The sequence below is a fragment of the Triticum urartu genome, chromosome 3A (genome assembly GCF_056163025.1).
Source record: "Triticum urartu cultivar PI428250 chromosome 3A, HENAU_Tu73, whole genome shotgun sequence".
NCBI lineage: Eukaryota > Viridiplantae > Streptophyta > Magnoliopsida > Poales > Poaceae > Triticum > Triticum urartu.
In genome coordinates this window covers 230,387,581-230,413,893 of record NC_141875.1, presented here as the reverse complement: position 1 = coordinate 230,413,893, position 26,313 = coordinate 230,387,581, and the positions used below count along the sequence as shown (strand labels likewise).

Genomic DNA, 26,313 nt, shown 5'->3' with positions numbered 1-26,313 from the left:
TAGGAGGTAGATCACGGAGGCGAAAAGGGGAATGGGGCGCCAAGGCGAGCTACAGGTGCCAGAAGACACCAAGAGAACATCCCGGGGGCCGGACGGTGATGGCGACGCCGGGAGAAGGGTGCGAAGGAGGGGCGGCAGGACGTCAGCGCGCTGTCGAGGGCACCACGCCCTCGTACTCCGACCTGACGGCCTTGTCGCCAGCCCTCTTCCCCTTCCGCGGCCTCCCTACGCCAGCCGCCCAAGGAGACGCCCCCGGGGAGTTCAAGAAGCCGGCGGCGCGGATGGTGGGGTCACCGGTGCCGCACAAGACGGCGCCCGACACCTAGTCGGAGCCGCCATCCTGCCACCCGCCACCCTCACCATCACTGCCGCTCTCCTCCTCGTCACTCTCGCTCGAGGAGGAGCCTTCGCTATCGGAGGAGCTGTCCACGCAGCACTTCGCCCAGGTGCCGAAGCACCCGAAGACCTTAACGGAGAGGAGATCGCCCTCCACCAGCTTAAAATGGAAGGTGAGTCCCCCCGTCAAGCTGTGGATGCGGGCGAACGTCTTCCACCCTCGATCGAGATACATCACACTAGGGGCTGGGAACACCACGCGGACTCGCGTGCCACTGATCCCACAGCCCCTCATGTGTAATCTCATAGTTTCGGGCGGGTCCGACTCCATCGCGCTCGCGAACGGAGCAGGAAGCCGGAGGCGACGACGAGGCGCCCGGTGCAGCTTGACGAAGAACTCGCAAGGGTCGTCCCCTATATGGACCGCCGCGGGGAGTGGAGCCACCAGCGGGGGCGAAGCTGGCGCGTCGCCCCATCCGCCTCTTCCCCGAGCGCCTCGACCTCGTCCACGACCTCGCCCCCTCCCTCTTCCCCTTATGGCTGGCTCTGCCACCACGAGCGAGGAAGAGGGGAGGGTGCGCTGCCTAGCGGCGACCCTCGCCGCCACCGATGAAGGCCCAGGATTCCCTTTCTCCATGGCGAATGAGAAAGGGGAGCAGAAGCTGAAGAAAGGAGGAGATGAGCTCGTGCAGGCTTCGGTGCTCCCTTCCCGCTCCTTATAAAGGAGCGAAGTGGGAGCCCAGCCGCCCCGCTCAACGAATCAAGGCACAGGAAGAGCAGGGAGGCGGGCCGACCTGTCACCTCCGCTCGCAATGGCCCGGATTCCCGCTTCCACCGTCCGCGATCCCAAGTGCATGGGAGCCGCGTGGCGGGGATGCAGAACTGAGGCGACGGATGGGGCGGCCTCGCCCTACCCCGCAATCTCGGGGAGTGGGCGCTTCGAAAACCGCACACCGGCCCCGTCCAGTAAATGCGCCACGCCCCCACGCCTACCTCCGTTTGGAGAAGAGGGCGTGGGCCGTTCCCCTTCATCATGGCTTGACGCATGCTCGCGGGGCTTAGCCCCACGCGCGCCGCCCGCGTCACCCACGACGCCGCGTTTGACGCGTGCCGTTTCGGGCGTGCGCGATGGAAGCAGAGGGACGTGCGGCGTGACCTAGGCCGCGCGTGCCCGTGCACTGTTTTGGGCCTGGCCCAACAGCGCTCGGCACCGTGTCTGGCCCAGGCCCGGGGGCTCCTGTCGGTGTACTAGAGTAGGGGTACCCTTGTACCCCGAATTTGTGCACGGGCAGTCGCAGCGTCCCGCGGCAAGGCCTGCCAGGTCACCGCCAAGATTCCCCGTGGTCCCTCTGAAGACCATTCAAGAACAAAGTACTCAAGACAAGACCCCAGCAAGAGGAGCTTGCCGGGAAGAAGGCAAGACCCCGGCAAGAGGAGCTTGCCGGGAAGGCCATCAGAAGCGTTCCAAGACCCCGGCAAGAGGCGCTTGCCGGGAAGGCCGTCCGAGGCATTCCCAGGAACTTGCCGCGGCGCGCTACGCGCCCCGACAAGGCCCGGTGAGCGACAAGTTCCCGGAAGCGACAAGTCGACAGCCGCGGCAAGGCGCTTGCCGCGACAAGCCCCCACTCCACGCCCGCGCTCCAGCACATCCACCCACGTGTCGCTCCAAGGGCCCCTCCCGAGCGCACGTGGCAGGAGGCTGCGCAGCTAGGGGCGTGCGGTGGCACGCAGGCGCTGACAAGACAACCATCGTGGCAAGACGGTGGCGTCCCTAGCGGTCCCTTTTGGTGCTGTCTAGGCGACACAGATGGGCATTTAATGCCCTTGTCCCCTGCCGTCAGGGTTAGGTATGATAACACTGTAGCAGCTAGTTGTGCCTACTACAGCACCTAGCTGTGCCTACCCATGGCACCCTTTCCATTTTTTCCCTTGGCCCCCGTTGATCTATGTCGGTAACCCCTTGAGTATAAAAGGAGGCCCGTGTGCAACGTAGGGGGGGGGTCGGCCATCTCGAGGGCTCTCGCGAGGTTCAGCAATTCCACACACCCACGCTTGCTCCCGAGCTAGAAATCAATACCAATCCACAAAGCAGGAGTAGGGTTTTACGCATCCATGCGGCCCAAACCTGGGTAAATCGCTCGCGTGCTTCGCCTCGATTTACTCCTCGCACGACCAACCGCCCGCTTGCTTCGCCTCGATCTGCTCTTTGCGCAACCTCCGCCCCCCACCGAACCAAAAGGGACCCGGTCCGCCAGTCCCATAGGTGCCCGTGGATCAGGAACCCCGGCACTCAGTATATAAAGGACCGAAGGGGGGGAGGCTGGCCGGCCACAAGGGGTGCGCCAGGAGAGTCCTACTCCCTCTGGGAGTAGGATTCCCCCCCCCCCCAATCCTAGTTGGAATAGGATTCGCGGAGGGGGAAAAGAGGAGGAGGGGGCCGACCACCTCTCCTAGTCCTAATAGGACTAGGGGAAGGGGGAGGCGCGTAGCCCATCTAGGGCAGCCCCTTCTCTTTTCCACTAAGGCCCACTATGGCCCATATAGCTCCCGGGGGGTTCCGGTAACCCTCCCGGTACTCCGGTAAAATCCCGATTTCACCCGGAACACTTCCGATATCCAAACATAGGCTTCCAATATATCAATCTTTATGTCTCGACCATTTCGAGACTCCTCGTCATGTCCGTGATCATATCCGGGACTCCGAACAACCTTCGGTACATCAAAATGCATTAACTCATAATATAACTGTCATCGTAACCTTAAGCGTGCAGACCCTATGGGTTCGAGACCAATGTAGACATGACCGAGACATGTCTCCGGTCAATAACCAATAGCGGGACCTAGATGCCCATATTGGCTCCTACATATTCTACAAAGATCTTTATCGGTCAGACCGCATAACAACATACGTTGTTCCCTTTGTCATCGGTATGTTACTTGCCCGAGATTCGATCGTCGGTATTCCTATACCTAGTTCAATCTCGTTACCGGCAAGTCTCTTTACTCGTTCTGTAATACATCATCCCGCAACTAACTCATTTAGTTGCAATGCTTGAAAGTCTTAAGTGATGTGCATTACCGAGAGGGCCCAAAGATACCTCTCCGACAATCGGAGTGACAAATCCTAATCTCGAAATACGCCAACCCAACACCTACCTTTGGAAACACCTGTAATGCTCCTTTATAATCACCCAGTTACGTTATGACGTTTGGTAGCACCCAAAGTGTTCCTCCGGCAAACGGGAGTTGCATAATCTCATAGTCATAGGAACATGTATATGTCATGAAGAAAGCAATAGCAACATACAAAACGATCGGGTGCTAAGCTAATGGAATGGGTCATGTCAATCAGATCATTCAACTAATGATGTGACCTCGTTAATCAAATAACAACACTTTGTTCATGGTTAGGAAACATAACCATCTTTGATTAACGAGCTAGTCAAGTAGAGGCATACTAGTGACACCAAGTTTGTCTATGTATTCACACATGTATTATGTTTCCGGTTAATACAATTCTAGCATGAATAATAAACATTTATCATGATATAAGGAAATAAATAATAACTTTATTATTGCCTCTAGGGCATATTTCCTTCACTTTTTACATCTTATACCCTATGCCTTCTGATCTGAGTCACCCTCTTCTTTTCTGCGGGGGTTAAGAACTAGGCTTCTCTTCTATCTCTCAGGATGACGTGTTGCTAAACCGTAGTTGCCTAGGATTGTTGAGTTCAAGCCCCAGTTCAGTTCCTACTATCTTCTGTGTGTTGACAGTTGATCTCGGAACCTTGATATTGTGTTGTTGAGTGGTTATGCCACCATTTTGCATGATGTCTCAAATCATTTCGAGCATTTACAGCCGTTATGCCGTCCGAGTCATCCCAGGTCTCTAACTAGTCTGATGCATTTGCAAATCCTTTCTTCCGTTTCCGTTGTCCTTTTGAGCCAGATTAAGCACACTAACGGTCTGTTGAGGTACTCTACTACCTCGACATATATGTTGGAGCTATTATTATGACCCTAGGTGTTTTAGGGAGTCACCCAGTAATCTACCCATGTTTTGTTCCCGGTGTGATGATTCTGGCCACCATTCTCGAAAGCATCTCGTGATGTTATTAGTTAGTAGGTATTCTTTCCTGGGTTCTTGAACTCCAGATTCCCTCTACTTAATTCGTGTAGATAGTGTTGCTCGTTCCTTTAGGATATTAGAAACCTTGCGACAGTCCTCAAGGTCTATGGAATTTCCTTCTTCCAAATACCATGAACCATTAAGGCAGAAGTTATTTGAACCAAAGAATCACAATCAGAGTACTCTTGAGGAGTTCTCCATTCATAATTGTGACTCTGCCAGTCCTGCCCCTCTGCATGACTTATCCGGAAGAAACATGTTCAACTTGGTTCGACATACTAACCTATGCATCCACAACTCAGAAAGTTATATGTTCCTTGAGTTGACCCTCCTCAGCTGTATTCCGACCCTAGCCTATCAATTGATAGTCAGGAATAGTTGTGCATTCGTGTTCATCGATGCCTATTATTCTTGTGGTCCGTCAAGCCATTCTATTCCGGAATGAATAGGAGAAACAAACTCCAGTACCTCGTCCATTTCTAGGATTGGGTTAAAGTAGTTGTATTCCGCAGATCAAATGCCAATCCAGCTTTTGTTCTGTTCTACCTCGGAGTATTACCCCCTTTATGTCAGGATTGTCATGAGAATTGCACCATTTCTTATGAATTCTTGATTTAGTGATACTTCTTGCCATCATTGTTCATTCCTCAGTCCCATGTTGTTGTAACCGGAATTCCAACAAGTGAATTGTGATGTGTGAAATCAATACTCCGAGCAACTGGTTGCTTTGTAGTAAATGGACAATATTCTCATTTTTTAGAGTGTTGATTATTAAATCATCATCCTAAGATTGATCGTGCTACGTAGTCCTTATTTCTGGTGCACTCTTTGATCAATGAGTTAGGATTATTCAATCCCTTGATTATTTGATCATTTCATCTTGCTCTGAAAAGGAAGATTGTTCTCAAGCTTAGTAACATATCGGTGTTTCGTGATGTTCCGAATATCTTCCCGGAAGTACTACCAGGTTGTCACCTGACCGCTATGTTGAGTTCGTGATCATGTTGGTTTTTCTCTAAACCATCCTTTCTCCAAGAATCTGTGTTGGATACCCCCGAGCTAGTTGGTTAAGCTAAACAACAACTTGGAGAGTTGGAAGATGGAAGCTTGTCTGACTTAGTTCATGCCAAGGGATATCCTTGTGTGTGTGTGTGTGTGTGTTGAAGATAGATGATATCTTCATCGACTGATCCCCGTGATCAGTTGTTGAACCTATTATCTTGTCCAAACCTTGATTTGAGTATGGGCTATCGTCAAATCAAGTTAGAACCAATGATATTCGTAATGTTTTCTTACTCGTGGTTGATTCCTCGAGCATACACCATTACATCTTTTGGTCTGACCAATGCTATCACTGTGTTCACATGATGGTGGAAGTCCAGTGATATGGAAATTCCGATGAGTTGCTGTTGAGCCCATCAGCAGCATTTTGTCTCCCCCATGATTCATGTTGAACATCAACCTAGTGTTGAAAACCTTGTAAGCAATGCCTTTGTGTTCCGTTCATGAAGCTTATGCTTGGATGAAAGAAGTGACTTTCTCCAAGGTCACGTGCACTAGGTGTAAGTTGCCGCCACGAATTTGAGAAAGGTTTGTTTTGTTTCCCTTGGAATCATCCCAAATTAGTCATGCATATGTGCGAAGTATTCTATGGTTTGGTAGATTAATTACCTCCACTCCATATGTGTTCCTAGCACACCAAGCCACTGATTGGTTTGTTCAAGGAGAAGAAGTTTCTTCTTAGGAGCTAGACTTACGCAAGGACTTTGATATCCTCGTTGACGGTTCCCTCCGGAACTCGGTAGTGTTTCGTTGTAAGACTACCATGTGGCCATGCTTGTCTAGGACAGCGTGTTCACATGCTTGTAGCAGAATCGGCTCATGTTTTGGAGCTTACTATCGTAGTTCATTCCTCGAGAATCTCCCAACATAATCTCGTTGATTTGTGTTGCAAACCTTCATTTTTCTTTCTAGACTTGATGAGTCTGGAATATCCTGACACCAACCAGATCTGAATCTCAGGAAGATATGATGGTTGGAACATTCCCAACATTTGCATTTTGTTCCCAGCTTGCACCCCATCATGCCAATTTTCCATGGGATGCCCTTCTCAGCAGTTGCTGTCCAGGATCATATTCAAAAGTGGTCCTGTCATGGGTTCCATCCATTTCCGGTGATAAGCAAAAGTCATCCATTGCGTTGTCTTCAACAAGGTAGTCCACATCATCCATTCGGATCCGGATATGTCATTCCTTTGAACTCCGCCAAACGATCGATTGTGATTGCCTTAGGCTGGTATAAAGAGTTTCAATGATCTAGATATCAAAAGTAATTCTTTTTGCCACTTAAAGGAAAATTCTATGAGTCACCTCCCCTAAGGGGCCCCATTATGATATCATGGCAATTATTTCATCACTATCTTGAGATTTTGCCCCACCCTCTTCAGCGTGAGATTTTTGCCTACCCAGTAAAACCTTGTCATCTACCTCTTTCCATCACTCCTAAGGTGTGATTTGCGTCTCAGCTCGTGAGATGTATCTATGTCTCATTCCGTGGGTTAATCCTGAGCTGCTCGATCTTGAGAAGATCGATCCTTCTAGAGTTTCTTTTCCCTCTCGTTGTCATGTTAGTTGGAGTTCTTAGGGCAAGACATCAAGACAATGATGGTGATCGAATCAACGTTCATATCAAGTGCAACTTGGATCGTGAAGATTGTATTAGCTTGTGTCCCTTTGTCTTCTTACCTCACGACTTGAATCTCGGGACGAGATTCTTGTTTAGTAGGGGCGAGTTGTCACATCCCTAGCTTCTGGTGCTGCCTAGTGTTTGCATCCTGCCTGCATCATGTTTAACTTTCATGGAAATCTGAAATGGGGATTGCCTAAACCCCTAGCATCAAAGGAATTCACTAGGTTCACCTAAAATATTTTCATTAAATCCAAATGGCTTTCAAAAATGTTCATCATTTATGGAAAATGCTGTAAACAGTACCAGAGGTGATGCACATTTTTCCATGACATATTTGGGCTCTGAATTAAATCATACCTTATTTGCATTTGGGCATTTAAATTTTATATATTATTCTAAATGTCCAAATATTCATGAACTAAAATGTTTGCTGTTGGAAATAATCCAAACAGTGGCCATAAGAAGTCTCACGATTTTTGAAAATGCTCTAGCATTTTTAATAAAGTCAAAACAAATAGACAGAAAATAGAAAACAGAAATAAAAGGAGAGAGAGAGAGTTACCTGGGCCGGCCTACCTGTTCTGCCACTGTAGCGGTCCAGCCCACCGAGGGCAGAGGCGTCTTCTTCCTCCTGCCAGTAGGCAGAGGGGAAGCGTGGCGCGCGCGCGTGCATCCCCGGCCACCTCCTGCTTGCTTCCCTCGACCTGATCCGCGCCTGGAGAAGCCCGATGCCTCCCTTCACTCCTCTCCCTCACTCTTGCTCTCTCTTTCCCCCTCTAGTCCCTTCCACGAGCGCGGCCAAACGCAGCCGTCACCGCCGATGAGCTCCCCCACGGCCACAGCCATCTCCGAGCCCCTTCGACGCACCCCTGAGCTCCGCCATGACGCCCCGGTCCTCCCCGCCGAGCCACATGACGTCGGACGCCCTGGAGCGCCGTCGTTGACACCATCTTCTCCCTCTGCACCGACGGCCGTCGTCGACCGATTCGTCATCACCAGGCCATCCCCGAGCACGCTGAGATCATGGACGACCCCGCCGTGAGCTCCCCTACCGAACCCCTCTCTCCCCACCGTCATTCTCCTCCTCTAGCCCCGCTGTCCACCAGAGCTGAAAGCTCACCGCCGCCATGGTTCTTCACCGCCGTGGCCAGGGCCACCGCAGGCCGCGCCTAAGCACGTCACCGTGCTCGGTGAACCCCTAGGAGCGCGTAGCACTTGCCAGTTCATCCCCCTAGCGCCCCGTAGCGCAACCCCGCACTCACCCGAACTCCGGCGCCGCCGCGAGCTCACTTCCGGCGAGCTCCATCCACCCCACGGCCTCCCACCTGCCCCGTTGGATGCCCGAGAGTGCCAGCTCTCTGTAGGTGGTCTCGGCCGCTAATTTGGTCGCCGGAGGGCAAAGTCCGAGCCCCTCCGCCATCTCGGCCTCGCCGGCGACTCAACGCCGGCAGGGTTTGACCCCTGTTTGACCTCCCCTACGTCCTGACGTGTGGGCCCATGCCCCTGTTTAATTAGTGTTAGGTAATTAGTGTTAATTAACTTAGTTAACTAGATGAGCCACTGACATGTGGGCCTAGCCCTAGATTAGTTTAGTTAATCACCTACTTAGCACTAACAGGCACTGTTAATTAGATGTGACTCTGACACGTGGGTCCCACCGGTCAGGTTTGACCTGGAGGCGCCCAGTTGACCAGCTGACATCACGCTGACACACTGCTGATGCAATAAAGCATTTACTGGATTTATTCTTTTACAGGAAATTCCAGAAAATTGCCTAAACTTCTAAAAATCATAGAAAATAATCTATAACTCAGAATGAAATAAATTATATATGAAAAATTATCAGAAAAATTCAAGGAATCTGTTTATGGCATTTGCATGCATGTTTGGACAACCTAGGGTTGCTGTACAGGGCAATTTGCATAATTGACATTTAAGTAAGCACATATGGAGTTTGAATTTGAACCCTTGGTTCAAACCAACTTCATTTAATATGATTGCTAGTTGCATTAGCTCTATCAACAGCATATTGCCATGACATTATCATGCATCATAATTGTTGCATTGCATTGATTGTGTTCCTCTTTGTTTGCCGGTATTTGTCCCCTCTCGATAGAGGTGGTTCCGACGATGAGTTCGATGACACTGATGAAGAACTATACTATCTTAAGAAGTGCCAGGCAAGCAAAACCCCCTTGTTTATTCCGATACAATCACACTCTCTCGCTCCTGCTCTCTTTTACTGCATTAGGACAACAACGATTCAACTGTTTCATGTTGCGGTAGTTGAACCCCTTTCCTTTGCATGACCTGTCATTGCCACGGTAAATAGACGAAACCCACTAGCATGAGTAGGAGTTGTTTGAGCCCTGATGTGCCTACTCATTCATGTTTGCTTGTCATGCTTGCTATTGCTTAGAGTTGTGTCAGGTCTGATTCATCGGGGATGAATTGGAAATTTGTGAACATGTCCTACTGTGTATGAGCTAAGTGTGTGAACACGATTTGGTAAAGGTAGCGGTGAGAGGCCATGTAGGAGTACATGGTGGGTTGTCTCATTGAAACTGTTCTCTGGAACTAAGTTCTGTGTTTGTGATCCATGGAACAGCTACTACCACACATTGGGCCCTGAAATATGACCCAGCTCGACTTACTGACCCCTCTCGTCCTCTGTCCAGGAGTTGCAACTAGTTTCTGCTGTTTATAGAATATGTGTTAGAGGCCGTGCGTAGCGCTGTCCCTAGGGGTGGGCTATGTTGCGGTAGATACACCGTGGCATGGTGTACCGGGTGCCCGTTTGGTGTCTCGGGAACCCTGCACACATCGTTTGGGGCTATGAGCGAAACACCGGCTGGATCTCCTCGCGGATGGAACCCGAATATGCGATAAACCTGGACTAGAGACTTGTGCGGTTAGTCAGGTCGAGGTCTACACCCACGTCGGCTTTCGCTTGAAGTCTGCCGAGAACATGTCGTGTGCAGACGCTAAGTGCTGGAAACATGTGTGACGAAGTACACCCCTACAAGGTATAATACTATTCTAATAGCCGCATCCACGGTAAGGGACTTCTGGGTTGCCTATAACAGTTCATAGACAAGTGAAAGTGGATACTCTAAAATGCGCAAGATAAGCGTGAGTGCTATGGATGGCGTTCTCGTAGGGAGACGGAAGCGGATCCATAGTGGTGTATTGATATGGTGAATATGTGGACTCGTGTGCGCCACCTCAAAAGAGTTACTTGAAGTCGTAGTTTAAGATAGCCACCGAGTCAAAGCTGGCTTGCTGCAGTTAAACTCCACCACCCCCCTGTTGATACCGATGCATATGTAGCTAATTTTGATGTAAGTCTTGCTGAGTACTTTTGTACTCACGTTTGCTTAATTTATGTTTTGCATAGAGACTTCAGTCTCGCTAGTAGTTTCGCATGGACTTCGACGTTTAGCTTGATACCTCAGCTACGATCTTGTGCCCTCGGCAGGATCTGGTAGATAGTCAGGCTTCTCAGCCTTCTTCATTTGTAGATGTCTGTACTCAGACAAGTTAAGCTTCCGCATGTGCTTGTTGTTTGTATGCTCTGTATGTTGGGTCATGAGACCCATGTTTGTAATATTTGGCTCCTCGGAGCCTAATGAATAAATACTTGAGTCGTAGAGTTATGTTGTGATGCCATGTTGTATTTACACATATCGAGCATATTGTGTGTATGATTGAAATGCTTGGTATGTGTGGGATCTGACAATCTAGTTGTTTATCCTTGGCAGCCTCTCTTATGGGGAAATGTAGTCTAGTGCTTCCATGAGCCATAGTAGTCCGCTATAGCCCGGTTCACCAGAGTCATGCTAGCCCAGCACTACTCCACAGGGCACATGACTGGCCGGCATGTGTTTCACTTAGTTCATGTGTCTGTCCCTTCGGGGAAATGTCACGTGGTGACATACGGAGTCCTGCCTAGCCTACTACAGCCTGGGTTCCCGGAGTCCTGTTAGCCCAGTGCTGCAGCCCGGATTCACACGCTGCTGACCGACATGCTCGATGTGATTCATGTATGCCTGTCCCCATAGGTTGGTGCCGCTCTGGGTTCACGACTAGCCATGTTGGCCCGGGTTCTCTGTCATATGGATGCTAGCGACACTATCATATACGTGATCCAAAATGCGCAAACAGTCCCGGGCCATGGTAAGGCGACACCCATGGGGATACCGTGCGTGAGGCCGCAAAGTGATATGAGGTGTTACCGGCTAGATCGATGTGACTTGGAATCGGGGTCCTGACAATAGGGGTGCTGATAATCATACATTTTTCATGTTGATAATCAACAAATTGCTAGATAACCATGCATTTTCATCCTAATAATCAGGCAATTTGCATGCTTATAATCAGACATTTCGGCATGAAAGTTTTTTGTACTTTGTATTGTATGTTGATAATCGGACATTTTTTCATGGTGATAATATTTTTGGTATGTAACTGCATTTTTAAACTGCTTTTTTATAGGTAAAGATGACTAAACCAAGTAAAAAGCGTGATCAGCAGAAGTCAGCAGATTCACCGCTTGACTTCGTTCCACCTCCCACTTTCGAAGCTGGATGGGGGTATTCCTTCAGATTTTTGCTACGTAAATAGCACTTGCTTTTCTTGCTACATTTTTTGTTAAAGAAATTTGTGATTTCATTGCAGGCACCTACAGTAGAGGAGCAAGGTGTTTCAACAACTCATGTTTACAAATGCAAGCGCAGGAAGCTGGTCATAAACCAGGGGAAGCGGCCTGCGGATATTAAAAGTAACGAAGAAGAACAAGTAGGAGGTGATAATGAAGCTGATGTTACACAAGATGAACAAACAAAGAAAAAACGACGGAAAGTGACTGAAAATGAGGTATCCCTCCCCCTACCCTCCTCCTCCCGCAACCATATAAACTACCAACTCTTTTTTTCGGACCAACATTTTTAGCTGTGTTTTTTTAGCTACTAGCGACTAGCAAACAGTGCATGGGAGCAAAATGTGGAGTTGGAATTCATGTTCTACTTTTCACACATAAGTTCCCTCCATTTTACCAGGTAGCAGGCAACTCATGCAGTACATGCATCTCAAATCCTTTTATTTTGTATGCTATGTGGGAGGCAACTTTTTTTGTGGTCATGTCCCGATAACTCATGCTGCATGCACACCTAAGTTGCTGCATGAACATGTTCCCAAAATCGCATTTTAGTAGGTGTAGGCGGTAGGCAATTTAGGTGCTCCATGCATACATAACTTGCACCCTTTTTGTCAATTAAGAAAAAAGGAATTGGAATGCTGTTTCCCATGTTCCACATATTACACATAAAATCATTGTATGTTTAAGCAACCAAAAAAGTACCAGAAGTTTAAGCACACATTAAAGTGCCAGAAGTTTTTGTACTAGGAATTTGTTGAGAAAACAAAAAAGAGCAGCCAAGTTCTAGGGTATGTTTAGGCAAAATCAGTGTTGGTAGTGAGCAACTTTTGTGTGTCCGTGCATGCTAGAACTTGATGTGCAGTAGGAAAGTGTGCGCAGCTAGTGGTTTTTTAAGCAAATCAAATGTTTACAAATAAGCAAGTCGTGTCAGTACATGAAAACTGTTTCGATTTTCTTTTGTCCAACTATTGGTTGATGTATATCAAGAGAAGCCCGTTGATATTTTTCAACTTCTAAGGTAAAGAAAACTAGTGTCACCAGTAAGCAATTCATGTGTGATCCTGCGTGCTAGAACTTGGTGTGAAGTGGGGAGTAGTGTGAGCCTATTGGGCCACATGGTACACATAAGTTTTTATGTATATGCAACTTATGCTTTCGAAAATACATCCCCCATGTTTTATTTGTGCTTGCAGTAGAAACAACTTTATGTTTGTCAATTTTTCAGGGTCCTAGGAACAGGTCATCACATGTGAAGCTTTTTAAGTTGAACAAGGATATTGTCGAAGACCAAAAAACTCTGATCAGAGGCATAGACTTTGGGGGCTTGTTGAATATCACAGCTACAGGCATGCCCGATGCTCTCAGCCAGTGGATCATGAAAGACTATGACCCAGAAAAGTCTCAAATTGTTATTCCAGATAGAGGCAAAATACCAGTAGATGCAGCAAGTGTTAGGAGGACATGGGGTTTGCCCAACAGTGACAGGAGAGTATGTTTTGAAATGAATCCAAATGTCATAAGGGAATTCAATAGTATTTTCAAGATCAAGTAAAAAAATGCCCCTACATTGACTTCATGGTGTAAAATGATTGTGAAGATGAATGGGGCGTGCGATGACAATTTCCTCCATGCTTGGTTGGCTGTGGCATTCTCCTGCTTCCTTGCCCCAACCACAAACTTGAGCATCTCACCAAGGTGTTACACTGCTATGCTTCACACAAGTGTTATAAAAGACACCAAGATATGCGACTTTGTTATTGATCAACTAAGATTGGCATTCATGGGTTTTGGTGAGAAGAAGAAGGTTGTTTGCTGCTGTGTTTTCCATCTAGTTGTAAGTATGAGGAAACTCATTTCTAATATGTTTTCTTTTCCATGGTTTTTCCTTTTTCAATGCAAACATGAAAGAGCCATGTGTATCCTAATAGTTTTTGCAATTTAAAACTTTTTACAGATGAGGCAATACCTGCTACACTTCCAAGGGCACCCATTTGGAATGATGATCTAATAACCAAAGTCATTAAGGAAGACAAGAAGGGTCCATGAGTGTATGGCAAGCTACAAGTAAGTTCTTTTCCAAACTTACATTAATTTACAAAAATCAACTTATATGTTAAAAAGAAAATCAGTTTTTATACAATTATGCCAAACACATTTTTACAAGTCAAGGCAAGTCATACTATTAGGACTAACATAACTTGCCTGTGGAATAAACATATGGTTGGGGGTAATAGTTTTCCTTTTCCAAGCAGACAATAGTGGGAAATCTGTAGACAATAGTGGGAAATCTGTAGTTCATTCTGTTAGTTTTTCCAGTCCAAAACAGGGCAACCTTCATAACGTACTACTTTCTTTTTTTCATCAAAACATGGCAAATCCAAAGTGAAATCCAGGGCAAGTTATACTATAAACATAGGCAACTACATAGTTTTGATGAAAAAATGAAGCAAAACATATGTTTCTTCCACAGTACAGTTCACTATTGTGTTCTTAGCAGTTTTTTCCCGCTGCACTACTCTGACCTATACGACGTTGATTATATGGAGTTCATTCATTTTTCGCCAAGTTTTTGGTTTTAATGAAAATAGATCAAGACTGAATTTTCACGGTGGGCAAACGATAGTTTGTTTGGAAGCTTGGACCACGTTTCAAAATTCGTTGCAGCTAGGTTTCCTAAAAGTAATGACAGCTACGTCAGTTCCAATAGCAAGAAAGTCCTTTACATGTTTTCTCAGTGCATTTTGGACTTTTGATCCCAATGCGTTTACTATCTGACGCACATTTTTGTTTTTTTGTTTTTGGTGTTCAGAAGCAAAACAGGATAACAGGAATGGTTCATGAGATGTGTACTGAAATGTCACACGCTAACGAGAAGCTCGTATTGGGCATAGGGAAGCTTGACAAGGGGCAACCTGGCTCAAGCAAGAACATAGACAATAACCCATATGCAAGTGAACATTGCAGTTCTCGGAGGAAGCGAGCAACACCTAGAATGATTGAACACAACTCAAATGAGGATGAGGAGTCATTGAAGTCATATGAAGAGAGCGAGGATGAGGACGACAATGAAGACAATGCATCAAAACCAGGCAGTGGTAACTCAGGGGATGACAGTGAAGATAACAGTTTAGATGATGATGATCACAACACCAGTCATGGAGGCAATGTCACACACAATTCTATGGAGGCTGATGTCGATAAGGATAGTGAGGAGTCACATGAATCAACAGAAAATAAGGACGACAGTGGCAAGGATCATGACAACGTGCAAGGAGGGAACGACGGTGGCCCCCGAGTTGATGAGGAAGAGGTAAACGAGGTCGATGCGTGGGAAAGCGAGACAGCTGAAGATGATGAGACAGAGAAAGGTGATGAAGATGAGAATAACGAGGACCAAGTCGAGAAGGGAAGTGGCTAGAAAAACGATGATGGAAATGGAGATGACGAGGACCATGGCGGAGGAGCCAATACAGGAGGATGCAGTAGGACCAAGAATTCTGATGGAGATGAAGGAGGAGGAAGTTCAAGCAGCAGCAGGGATGGTGACTCTGGATAAAATTTCTTGAGCAAGCAGAATGATAGCAAATAGCAAGGAGGAGATGCCGCAGAAACATTTTCCCTTATAGATATTGTCAAGATGGAGTTCAAGAAGCAGTGGGACCCCTTTCAAAAGGAATTTGAAGTTCCACAAGTGTTTAATGGATGGAAACTTCAGTCATATGCGAGCACATTATTTGATCAGATGTTGTTTCGCGAGGAGGAAAAAGAAACATGCATCAAATTCAATCTTGAGGAGTTATGCCCCCCAAAATACAGAATGAACTCATGGAAGCAATTTATGGAATAAATCTGCCGCAAGAAATTTGTAAGAAAGATTTACCCCCAATTGCACCAAGGAAGCAAAAGAGAGTGTCATTCAATCTGAATCCAAACCCTGTTGCAGCTGCAGAAAGGATGGAACCCAAGGCACTGACACCATATATCACTCAAACATAGTGGCCAAACTGAAAAAGTTCAACATGCAACTATGTTGGCTAAGAAGGCAATTCAAGCAAAATGTCAGGCAACTTACAGTGTTTAGAAGCAGGTTCAGCAAGCCTGCAAACCTGGCAGTAATTATGTTGACAAGATTACCAAATCATCTCAGCCATTGACTTTGGCTGAGAATATCAAGCAAGTAAGTTCAATGGGGAAGTTGCCCACCATAGAAGTCAAGTTGCTTGATGAGAACCGACACCTTGACACTTTCCAGACTTTGGCACCAAACAACAAGGCCAAGTGGAGGTGTTGCCTAGGCCTATTGTTAAGTTGCATACAAAGAGTCCTTAGGTTGGTACCGTGCAAAGTAATGATGCAAAACAACTAGTGCCTTTTGAGAAGTTACCCAACACTACTATTGAGTTGCCTACAAGGAGCCATCAACCTGCCACTTCATACATGACTGGTGGAATAAAAACAGTGCCAGAGGGGAAGTTGCCTAGCCGTGTTGCTATTTTGGCTGCAAAGACCGCTCAGGTTGCCAATTTACCTATGATGGCTGGGAAACAAACAGCGCCAATGCCAAACCAGAACTTGTCGAATACTATTGTTGACTTGCCTGCAAGGAATCACCATCCTGCCACTTCAGCTATGACCGGTGAAAAAAACAGTGCCAGAGGACAAGCTGCATAGCATGGAAGAGATGATGCCTGCTGGGACTGATGTAGGACATGTAGGAATAGTAGCAAAGTTATTGAAGACTAATCTGAGTTTGCCTCCAACACACCTCCAAGGTGATGCAAACAAGGAGAACTGGCCACTAGTACCACGCAAGCAACAAACTATTGATATGGCCAATATGAATGAAATTCTAGACAAGTGTCTTGCTCCAACAAATGCTCCCATCCACATACCACCACAGAGAATAGTTGAAGAGCCAGCCAATGAACTCAAGAGTAGAAGGGTGTCCGGGATGTGCAATGACTACTACCCAGCTCCAAGTTTTGTTGAGTGATTTTTGATGAGTTGGAACCTGTCCTAGAGGAAGGAGATAAGGACATCAACAATTTGCATGAAGTTCTTAACATGCAAATAGAGGATATTACAACAGCAAGCATAAGAGAAGTAATAAACCTTAACGATGATGTATGGGATCCCGAGGAACTAGAGGCAACGTGTGCTGAAGCAGAGCAAAGGGGGAAAGAATCTGTTAATTGTGCTATGTTCAGTACAACGGAGAAAGTCAACAATGAAACATATGTGGGATCAGGTGGTAAGTATTCTAGCAGTAGCAATTCAGGGGAGGTAATTACCAACAAATTTGAGAGGAGGCTCATCAACCCATCAACATCTTTGAGATCACCTTTCACGAGCATTGACAACAAAATGGAATTCTATTGCAAACGCGAAGTCAACTGTTTATATGCATATGTTATATTGCATGCAAGGCGCAGTGCACAAGAATCACCCGATACCGATATCAGGTATGTACCATCACCATTTTCATCTTTGGTTTTTCCAGGATAGGCAAGTTTACTTTTTCATGATTTATATTGTCCCGTGCAAATTTATTGTACAGCCCAAGACTCGTCGAGTTCGATGGATACTTTGTAACTGTGAGGGAGCTCGCGGAGTCCATGAAGTTTGGTGGTTTCGTGGTTTTGCATGTTTTCCAAGTTGGGTTGCAGTCTATAATTTAGAACTTTCTAGCATACTTAAAGAAGGTTATCATGCCAGTTAAATTCTCGGTAAGAGATGCACCCTACAGTGTCTTTTTTGCCCTTTGTTTCCTTTTTGATGGTGAATTGTACTACATCCAATGGAAATTTCATCATTCATTCCATTTTGTCTATCTGTTTTCTACAGATCATGTTACAACAGATGATATGGAATACAAAAGAGATTCCTACTAGGTTTAACAAGTCAAACCACTTGGATCGAAAAGACATGGTGAGTACACTAATTACTTGGAATTTTGTCAAAACTTGCATCTTCTTATATTCAGACTACTTGCTTCAAATAGAAGTTAACAAGCTGCGACTATTTTTGCCCTGTATGTATATCAGCTTTACCATTTTCCCTGTAATTACCTAAACCACTACTTGCCTCATCATTTGCAAGTACTTGCCTCACCATCTTGTAGGTTTTTGCCTCAAATCTAGGTGCCAAGTTGTTTATCTTCTTTTTGTAGAACGACAAGTCTACCTCAAATTTTTTATTCAAACTACTTACTTCCCACTGTGATTGAAAATTTTAGAGTGTCATAGACTTAACCTTTTTTATTCGATGCACCTTGCTTCAGGAAAAACTTTGTAACATGAAACTTAGGAAAACCACAACTTGCCTGCTATGAAACTTGTAGTTGCTTCAATTATAGCTGCAAGTTGCCTGCTATTTTTTGGTTTGAGTTACCTAAACCCCTAGTTGCCTCATCAATTACAAGTACATGCCTCATCATCTTGCAAGTTCTTGCCTCAAATCTAGTTGCCAAGTTGTTTATGTTCTTTTTGTAGAATGACAAGTCTACCTCAATTTTTAGAGAGTCACAAACTTAACCTTTTTTAATCGATACACCTTACTTCAGGAAAACCTTTGTAACATGAAACTTAGGGAAACCACAACTTGCCTGCTATGAAACATGTAGTTGCCTCAGTTGTAGCTACAAGTTGCCTGCTATTTTTTGGTTTGAGTTACCTAAACCCCTAGTTGCCTCATCAATTACATGTACTTGCCTCATCATCTTGCAAGTTCTTGCCTCAAATCTAGTTGCCAAGTTGTTTATGTTCTTTTGGTAGTATGCCAAGTCTACCTCAATTTTTTAGAGAGCCACAGACTTAACTTTTTTTATTCGATGCATCTTGCTTCAGGAAAAACTTTGTAACATGAAACTTAGGAAAACCACAACTTGCCTGCTATGAAACATGTAGTTGCCTCAATTGTAGCCAGTTTTTCCCAATGATTGTCCCTTTTATAGGACCAAAAGTTGTATCCCTTTTCGCAAGTACTCAATGTAATCGTATGTGTACCAAGTTGTATGACCACTAGTTTTTCCTAATTTATTTTTGCTCAACATATAGTTTAGAAACGATGCCTACATTATTTTTGAAAAACACTAGTACCCTCCTTTTTTCAAGTGGTTACTGCTAGTACTAGATACTACTATGTGTGGCACACATTTCACATGTTGCCTATTTTTCGGAGGATCACAAGATGCCTAGTTTTATCAAAACTACTTGCTTCAACTGAAATTGCCTAGTTGCTTTTTACAAAGAAAAGTGGTTGCCCTCTGATTTCCGAGTACTTTCTTGTCAAATGGCCTCATATATTTTACCAGCATCTCATATTGTTTTTCTGGAAATGTTTTTCTCTCCACATTATGTTCCTATCTTAGAGAACATTGATCCAGCAAAACCAGTAACAGGGAATCATTATTGGGTGTTCAATCTGAACATAAGCGACAAGAGGTTTGGAGTCTTTGATTCTTGGAGGATACTAGATAATCCTGTCTTGGACAAGAACGCTAGGTTGATAGCAGCAACTGTTCGTAGTTTATGGGAGCATCATTATGGCCACTCACGTGTTGTGCTGGATAAGTATACCCTAGTAAACATCGATGTCCCGAGGCAAAACAATGAGTAAGCAACTTTTCCTAATATCAACTATTTGAAAATCAGTTTTTACTTATGTGCATTTCTTAAACAAGCTTTTCTTTTTTCTGTGTGTTACAAACAACACTGAATGTGGCATTTATGGGCTGACAAATGATGTCGCTTGAAGCTACGTCGGTATTTCCCCAAAGAGGAAGGGATGATGCAGCACAACGGCGGTAGGTATTTCCCTCAGATATGAATACAAGGTTATCTAACCAGTAGGACAACCAAGCAACACAATGTAAACAGCCCCTACACACAGATAACAAATTCTCACAACCCGACGTGTTAAAGGGGTTGTCAATCCCTTTCGGGTAACGGTGCCAGAAATTGATGCGTGACGGGAGAAAGTTGTAATAGATTGAATAAATAGATCGCAAATAAAATAAAGTGCAGAAAATTATTTTTGGGTTTTTGGATTAATAGATCTGAAAATAAAAGAAAATAAAAGTAGATCGCAAAGGCAAATAATATGAGAAAGAGACCCGGGGGTCGTATATTTCACTAGTGGCTTCTCTCTAGAAAAATAGCAGACGGTGGGTGAACAAATTACTGTTGGGAAATTGATAGACCTTCAAATACTCATGACGATATCCAGGCAATGATCATTACATAGGCATCACGTACAAGATTAGTAGACCGATTCCTGCCTGCATCTACTACTATTACTCCACACATCGACCGCTATCCAACATGCATCTAGTGTATTAAGTTCATGGAGAAATGGAGTAATGCAATAAGAATGATGACATGATGTAGACAAGATCTATCTATGTAGAGATAGATCCCATTGTTTTATCCTTAGTAGCAACGATACATATGTGTCGATTCCCTTTCGGTCACTGGGATCAAGCACCGTAAGATCGAACCCACAACAAAGCACCTCTTCCCATTGCAAGATAAATAGATCAAGTTGGACAAAAAAAATCCAAATATCGAAGAAGAAATATGAGGCTATAAGAGATCATGCATAAAAGAGATCAAAGAAACTCAAATATTTTCATGGATATGAAAAGATATATCTGATCATAAACTCAAAGTTCATCGATCCCAACAAACGCACCGCAAAAGAGTTACATCATATGGATCTCCAAGAGACCATTGTATTGAGAATCAAGAGAGAGAGATGAAGCCATCTAGTTACTAACTACGGACCTGAAGGTCCACAAAGAACTACTCACGCATCATCGGAGAGGCACCAATGGAGGTGGTGAACCCCATCCGAGATGGTGTCTAGATTGGATCTGGTGGTTCTAGACTCTGCGGTTGTTGGATGAATATTTCGTCGACTCCCCTAGGGTTCTAGAAATATTGGGTTATTTATAGACCAAAGAGGTGGTCCGAGGGTCACCCGAGGTGGGCACAACCCACCACGGCGCGCCTGGGCCTCCTAGCGCACCCTGGTGGGTTGTGCCTCCCTCGGGGCACCCCCAGGCGCAACCCGGGCCCATTGTGTTCCTTTTGTCCCATAAAAATTCTCCGTAAAGTTTCGCGGCATTTGGACTCCGTCTGATATTGATTTCCTATGATATAAAAAACATGGAAAAAATAGCAACTGGCACTTGGCACTATGTCAATAGGTTAGTACCAAAAAATGATATAAAATGACTATAAAATAATTATAAACATCCAAGATTGATAATATAACATCATGGAACAATAAAAAATTATAGGTATGTTGGAGACGTATCAACGAACACTAATAAATGGGTTGCTAGGGCTGTTCCAAAATACGAACCAAGTGATATTCCAAATATCAGGAAGCAGCTGACGAGCATCTGGGTCTCAGATATTCACAACAAATCTCCTTGGAAGGAAATCCAAGAACTATCGTAGGTATGTTCACCACACCTTCCTTTTTTGCATTGTTTCACTGAATTTTGCTATTTTGAATAGCAAGTACCTATGGCGAACATAGGTCATGAACTTGGCCAAAGATGGAAGGCAATAAATAGTTTGAAACTAGATAACTAATTTAAGAAGAGCATGCAAGTAGTTACAGAAATGCTAGAAAATAGTGCCTCTGTTTTGCGCAAATGTACCCAACTACTACTTCCTTAAGTAAGGGAAAGAAACCTATATATGGTTGCATCAAGGACAATAAAAAATCCACACCAAGTATCAACCACACCACAAATCAGTTCTAAATTGCCCAATTTGTCAATATAGTTTTCATGAGCTTTCTCATTGAACAATGACAGAAAAATTTCAGATTAATTTTCACTCCATCCTCATTTGGCTCCCATTTTTTCGCTTCCTTTTTTAGCATTCGCACCAACCTTGCCTCGCAGCTCGCTGCATTGTGGTCAAAATAACCACAGAAACTACATTTGTTCTTCCTTTTGGGGTGCAGTTCTAGCGTTTATTCAATTCGTTTAGACTTCGCTCTCCCTTTCGTGTTGGATTTTGATGGGTCCCTTGGAATAGGTGGAGCAGGTGCAGAACCACCAGGGGTGTCAGGCTGCAGTGGAACAGGAGCACCTAAGCCTCCAGCACCCTCTGGCGGCGGCAGAGGAGCACCAGTAGTTATTTGCGCATTCCCACTACGAGCTGGAGCAGGTGCACTCACCGAAAACGATGGTGGTTGAGGAGGAGAAGTAGTTGTTGTTTCAGGATGAGTGCGTCTGGCACGCGTAGACGCTAGAGGTTTCTTTTTCTCGGTCAATTTTAGGCGCGCAAGTTCTGTCTGAGCTGCACGCATATGCTTGTTCAGAACTTCTGCAACAACATCAGATTCACATGCAACTTTGGCCAATCTTACAAAATCCATATGCAGGTTCGTATGTCGCATTTGCCTCTTTAACAAAGGGAGCATTTTATCTGCTTGTTCTTGGACAGCAGGGGGCGCATCAGGAACTGCTAGGGGAGTCCACCTCCAAAGAATGTATTGTGCTGGTATTTCCTCCACTCCATGGTGGGTAAATACCTTCAAGATATGGCAGCAGAGGATACCATCTATGTCCATCTTGCAGCACTCACAAGTGGAGTTGCCTACATCACTTTCAACTGACACAAAGTAGTTCCTATCCCCATATTTAGCAACCCATTCCTGATTAGGTTCAAGCTCATATAAATGTGCACCCCAGGGGCATACATTGTACCTCCCAATCATTTCAAACACATTACGAAACTTTGTTGTACAAGTCTCTAGTGTATGTTCTATACGCCTGCTTCTCAATGGGAAAAGATGACCACAAGTTAGGTTGCAAGTGCTCTGTCTTATAATCTTGTGCACCCTCCCGGACAAGCACATGTGTTTGAATGTTCTCATACTGCTTCACAAAGTTTAGGATAGAGCCATGTGGGTTCACATATCGCTTCAGGACGGCATTGAACCCCTCGCTTCTCTATGTCGATTGCAGGAATGGGAAGAACCGGTGCTTGAAGTAGCATGGCACCCATGTTGCACGGTACTCGTAGAGTTTGTCCAAGTGTGTGCCAATAGCAGCCTGATATTTCATCATTAGAGCAGCCCAATTTGCCTCAAATTCTTCTGGTGTGAAGCTAAAGTCTATACATTTTTTGAAATCCTTTGACAATCCAGGGTTCCTGCCCAACATTGACCCAAGCTTCTCATGAGCTTTTTTCATGATGTGCCAACGACATCGCCGATGCACACTTGTAGGGAAAATGTTCTTAATTGATTCAGCCATTGCAATATCTTGGTCAGTTATGATGTTGTCAGGTTCTTGACCATTCATTGCTTCAAGAAATGCCCCAAACAACCAATCGAAGCTTGTTTCCAACTTTTTCCTAACAAACCCACACCCCAACATGATCGACTGTCCATGGCGATTGATACCAATGAATGGCGCAAATGGCATGTTATACATGTTTGTCATGTATGTTGTCTCAAAAGAGACACAATCATGATAAGCCTCAGCATACACCCTACGTGCTACTCCATCAACCCAGAATATATTGACAACCCTATCTTCCTCCTCATATTTGACCTTGTAGAAAAAACCAGGGTCATTTTGCTGTTGATCCTTGAACTAGCTGTCGGGGGACTAATCCACGAACACCTATGGGACTGGCGGACCGAGTCCCTTTCGGTTCGGCAGGGGCGAGGGTCGCACGAAGAGCGGATCGAGGCGAAGCACACGAGCAGTTTACCCAGGTTCGGGCCGCACGGATGCGTAAAACCCTACTCCTGCTTTGTGGTTTGTATTGAGTTCTTGCTCGGGAGCGCGGAGTGCTACAGTACCATCCAGCAGCTAACGAGACCGAGCGTGAATGTTCTCTTCTCCCCTCCCCCCTCTACGTTGCGCGTGGGCCTCCTTTTGTATGCTCAAGGGGTCACCGACAGGTGGCAACGTAGACAAGGGTAAAAATGGAAAGGTGCTGCGGTAGGTACAGCTACCTGCTACAGTGTATCATACCTAACCCTGACGGCAGGGGACAAGGGCATTAAATGCCCGTCTGCGTCGCCTAAATAATGCAAAAGGGACCGTCAGGGACGCCACCGCTTGCCACGATGGCAATGTTGTCAGCGCCGCTTGCCACCGCGCGCCGCTGGCTGCACAGCCTCCCGCCACGTACGCCTGGAAGGGTCCCAGAGCGACACATTGGTGGATGTGCTGGAGCGCGGGCACAAAGTGGTGGCTTGCCGCGGCAAGCGCCTTGCCACGGTCGTTGTCTTGTCGCGTCCGGGAGCTTGTCGCTCACCGGGCCTTGTCGGGACGCGTGGCGCGTCGCGGCAAGTTCCTTGAGATGCCTTGGGTGGCCTTCCCGGCAAGCTCCTCTTGCCAGGGTCTTGTCTCCTTAAGCGCCTTGCCTTGGTTGGCCTTCCCGGCAAGCTCCTCTTGCCGGGGTCTTGTCTCCTGGGCTTGGATACTTTGTTCTTGAATGGCTCCAAAGGAACCACGGAGGACCTTGGCGGTCACCCGGCAAGCCTTGCCGCGGGATGCTGCGACTGCCCGTGCACAAGTTCGGGATACTAGGGTACCCCTACTCTAGTACACCGACAGGAGCCCCCGGGCCTGGGCCATACACGGTGCCGAGCGCTATTGGGCCAGGCCCAAAACAGGGCACGGGCACGCGCGGCCTGGGTTACGCCGTATCTCTCCCCGTATCCACCGCGCCCTCCCCGAACGGCACGCGTTGAATGCAGCGTCGTGGGAGAGATCGTGGGTGGTTTCTTTATTCGTAAATGTGGAACGTCCGCCCCCTCCCTCTTTATAAGCAGGGGAAATAGGGGTAGTTCGCCCATTCGCCGGTTCCTGCTTCAATCTCGGAAATCTCCGCCACTCCCTCATCTTCCCAAAGCCGAAAGAGTGCAGCGCTCCGCCCCCCATCGCCACCAGCACCACCAACGCCGTCGACCTCCTCCACCACTTCCGCCATGGCTCCAAGAGCCGACAAGGGGAAGGTTGTGAAGTCGACCGAGGCGCAGCGGCTTGCGGGGCTGCAAAAGGAGCGGGCAGTCTTCCCCCCCAAGCTCGCCGCGAGGGAGCTGAGGGAGAACTACTACCTCTTCTAGTCGACGGAGACGCAAGCGCATCCGCGCACGAAGGTACTTCCAGCCGCCGCCTGGAAGACGGCTCTAAACGGATATCCTTTCTTCGCCTTGTTCTTCTACTGCGGGCTCTGCCCGCCCTTCTCTGAGTTCTTCTGCGACATTATGAACACCTACGGGTTCCACCTCCTTGATTTCACCCCCAATGCTGTTCTGACCATGGCAGTTTTCGCACATCTCTGCGAAAACTTCGTCGGAGTCCATCCCAATGTAGCCCATTTTCGCCACTTCTTTATGCCCCGAGTAGAGAGAGGAGAGCCTTTATCCGGCGGAATCTCCTGGATCTCGAGGGCCTGCAAGAAGGACACTTATCTGGAGGGAGAGTTCCGTGGCAAGTGGGAGGAATGGAGAGCAGACTGGTGCTGGATTGACGAGGAGAACCCGCAGCCGTTTACCGCCCGGCGCCACGCCCCAGTAGCACGCGGCAGCGATTGGAGTGACGTGGCCCCAGAAGACGATAGGCTGAAGATTGCCGTCACGCGGATCCTACGCCTCAGGCTCGCCGGGCTCACTTTAGGCGCTGTTGGCGCAGATTTTCTTCGTCGCCGCATCGCCCCCCTGCAGGAACAGGGGAGACCCGCCTGGGAATTCAAGAATGCGGCGGACATCATGAGGCTGCGTTCGGGCCTCAACTTCAACTTCACTGTTCTGGAGCTTAACGCGATGCTCCAGGAGCTGTTCAAGTACGACCCTCAACATCTCGAAGTGTTCAGGTTGCCGGGGGGTGTCGTTCCGCTGTGCAACAACTCCTCGCTCGACCGCATCCGCGCAATGATGCCGCTGTGCGATTCGCATGGAATTGTCCGAACTTGGCAAGAGCCTGCAGACGACGTCGTGCAGCAATTCTTTGACGGCTTGGTAGAAGTACCGATCCGCTCCGACGAAAAGGATAGCCTCACCCGCGACACCACCGATGCAGAGATGACACGCATCGCCACTAGGCTAGAAGAGGCGGCGGCAGCCGCAGCCGCGGGCGAATTTGGATTCACCGTGGAGGAGGCAGAGGCAGCAGAGGCAGCAAGCCGTGCCGAGCGAGGGGAGCCCGCCGGCGAGAAAGAGCTTGCCGGGCATTACGCCGAGTCGAGCGAGCCCGCCAAGGATACGAGCGGCTCGCTGGAGATCAACTCCTCTTCCTCCTCATCTTCAGGCAGCTCGCCGCAAGCAGAGCCTCCATCCCCACCAAGAAGGTGTCTCCGCAAGGCCGGGGACGTAGCGGGGCGGCGGGCGAGTGAACAGTTGCCGCGCCGCGTGACGCGCTCCACCGCGGCAAACACTGTTGCTGCGGGAGCACCCCATGCTGCTGCGGCAACTGGAGCGGGGTCGTCTCGGGCCACCGCCACTGTTCCCGCCAATC

General features: G+C 47.0%; 1 protein-coding gene across 1 annotated transcript in view; it reads left to right on the top strand.

Moving 5' to 3' along the window:
- Positions 1 to 13,365, top strand: part of LOC147979301 (uncharacterized) — a 36,936-nt gene extending 23,571 nt beyond the window's left edge. Inside the window, exons 3-4 of the mRNA XM_087515140.1 lie at positions 11,834 to 12,031; positions 13,039 to 13,365. Coding sequence (XP_087371266.1) covers positions 11,834 to 12,031; positions 13,039 to 13,365 — 525 coding nt within the window. The remainder of the gene's footprint in view (positions 1 to 11,833; positions 12,032 to 13,038) is intronic.
- The last annotated feature ends 12,948 nt before the right edge of the window (positions 13,366 to 26,313 follow it).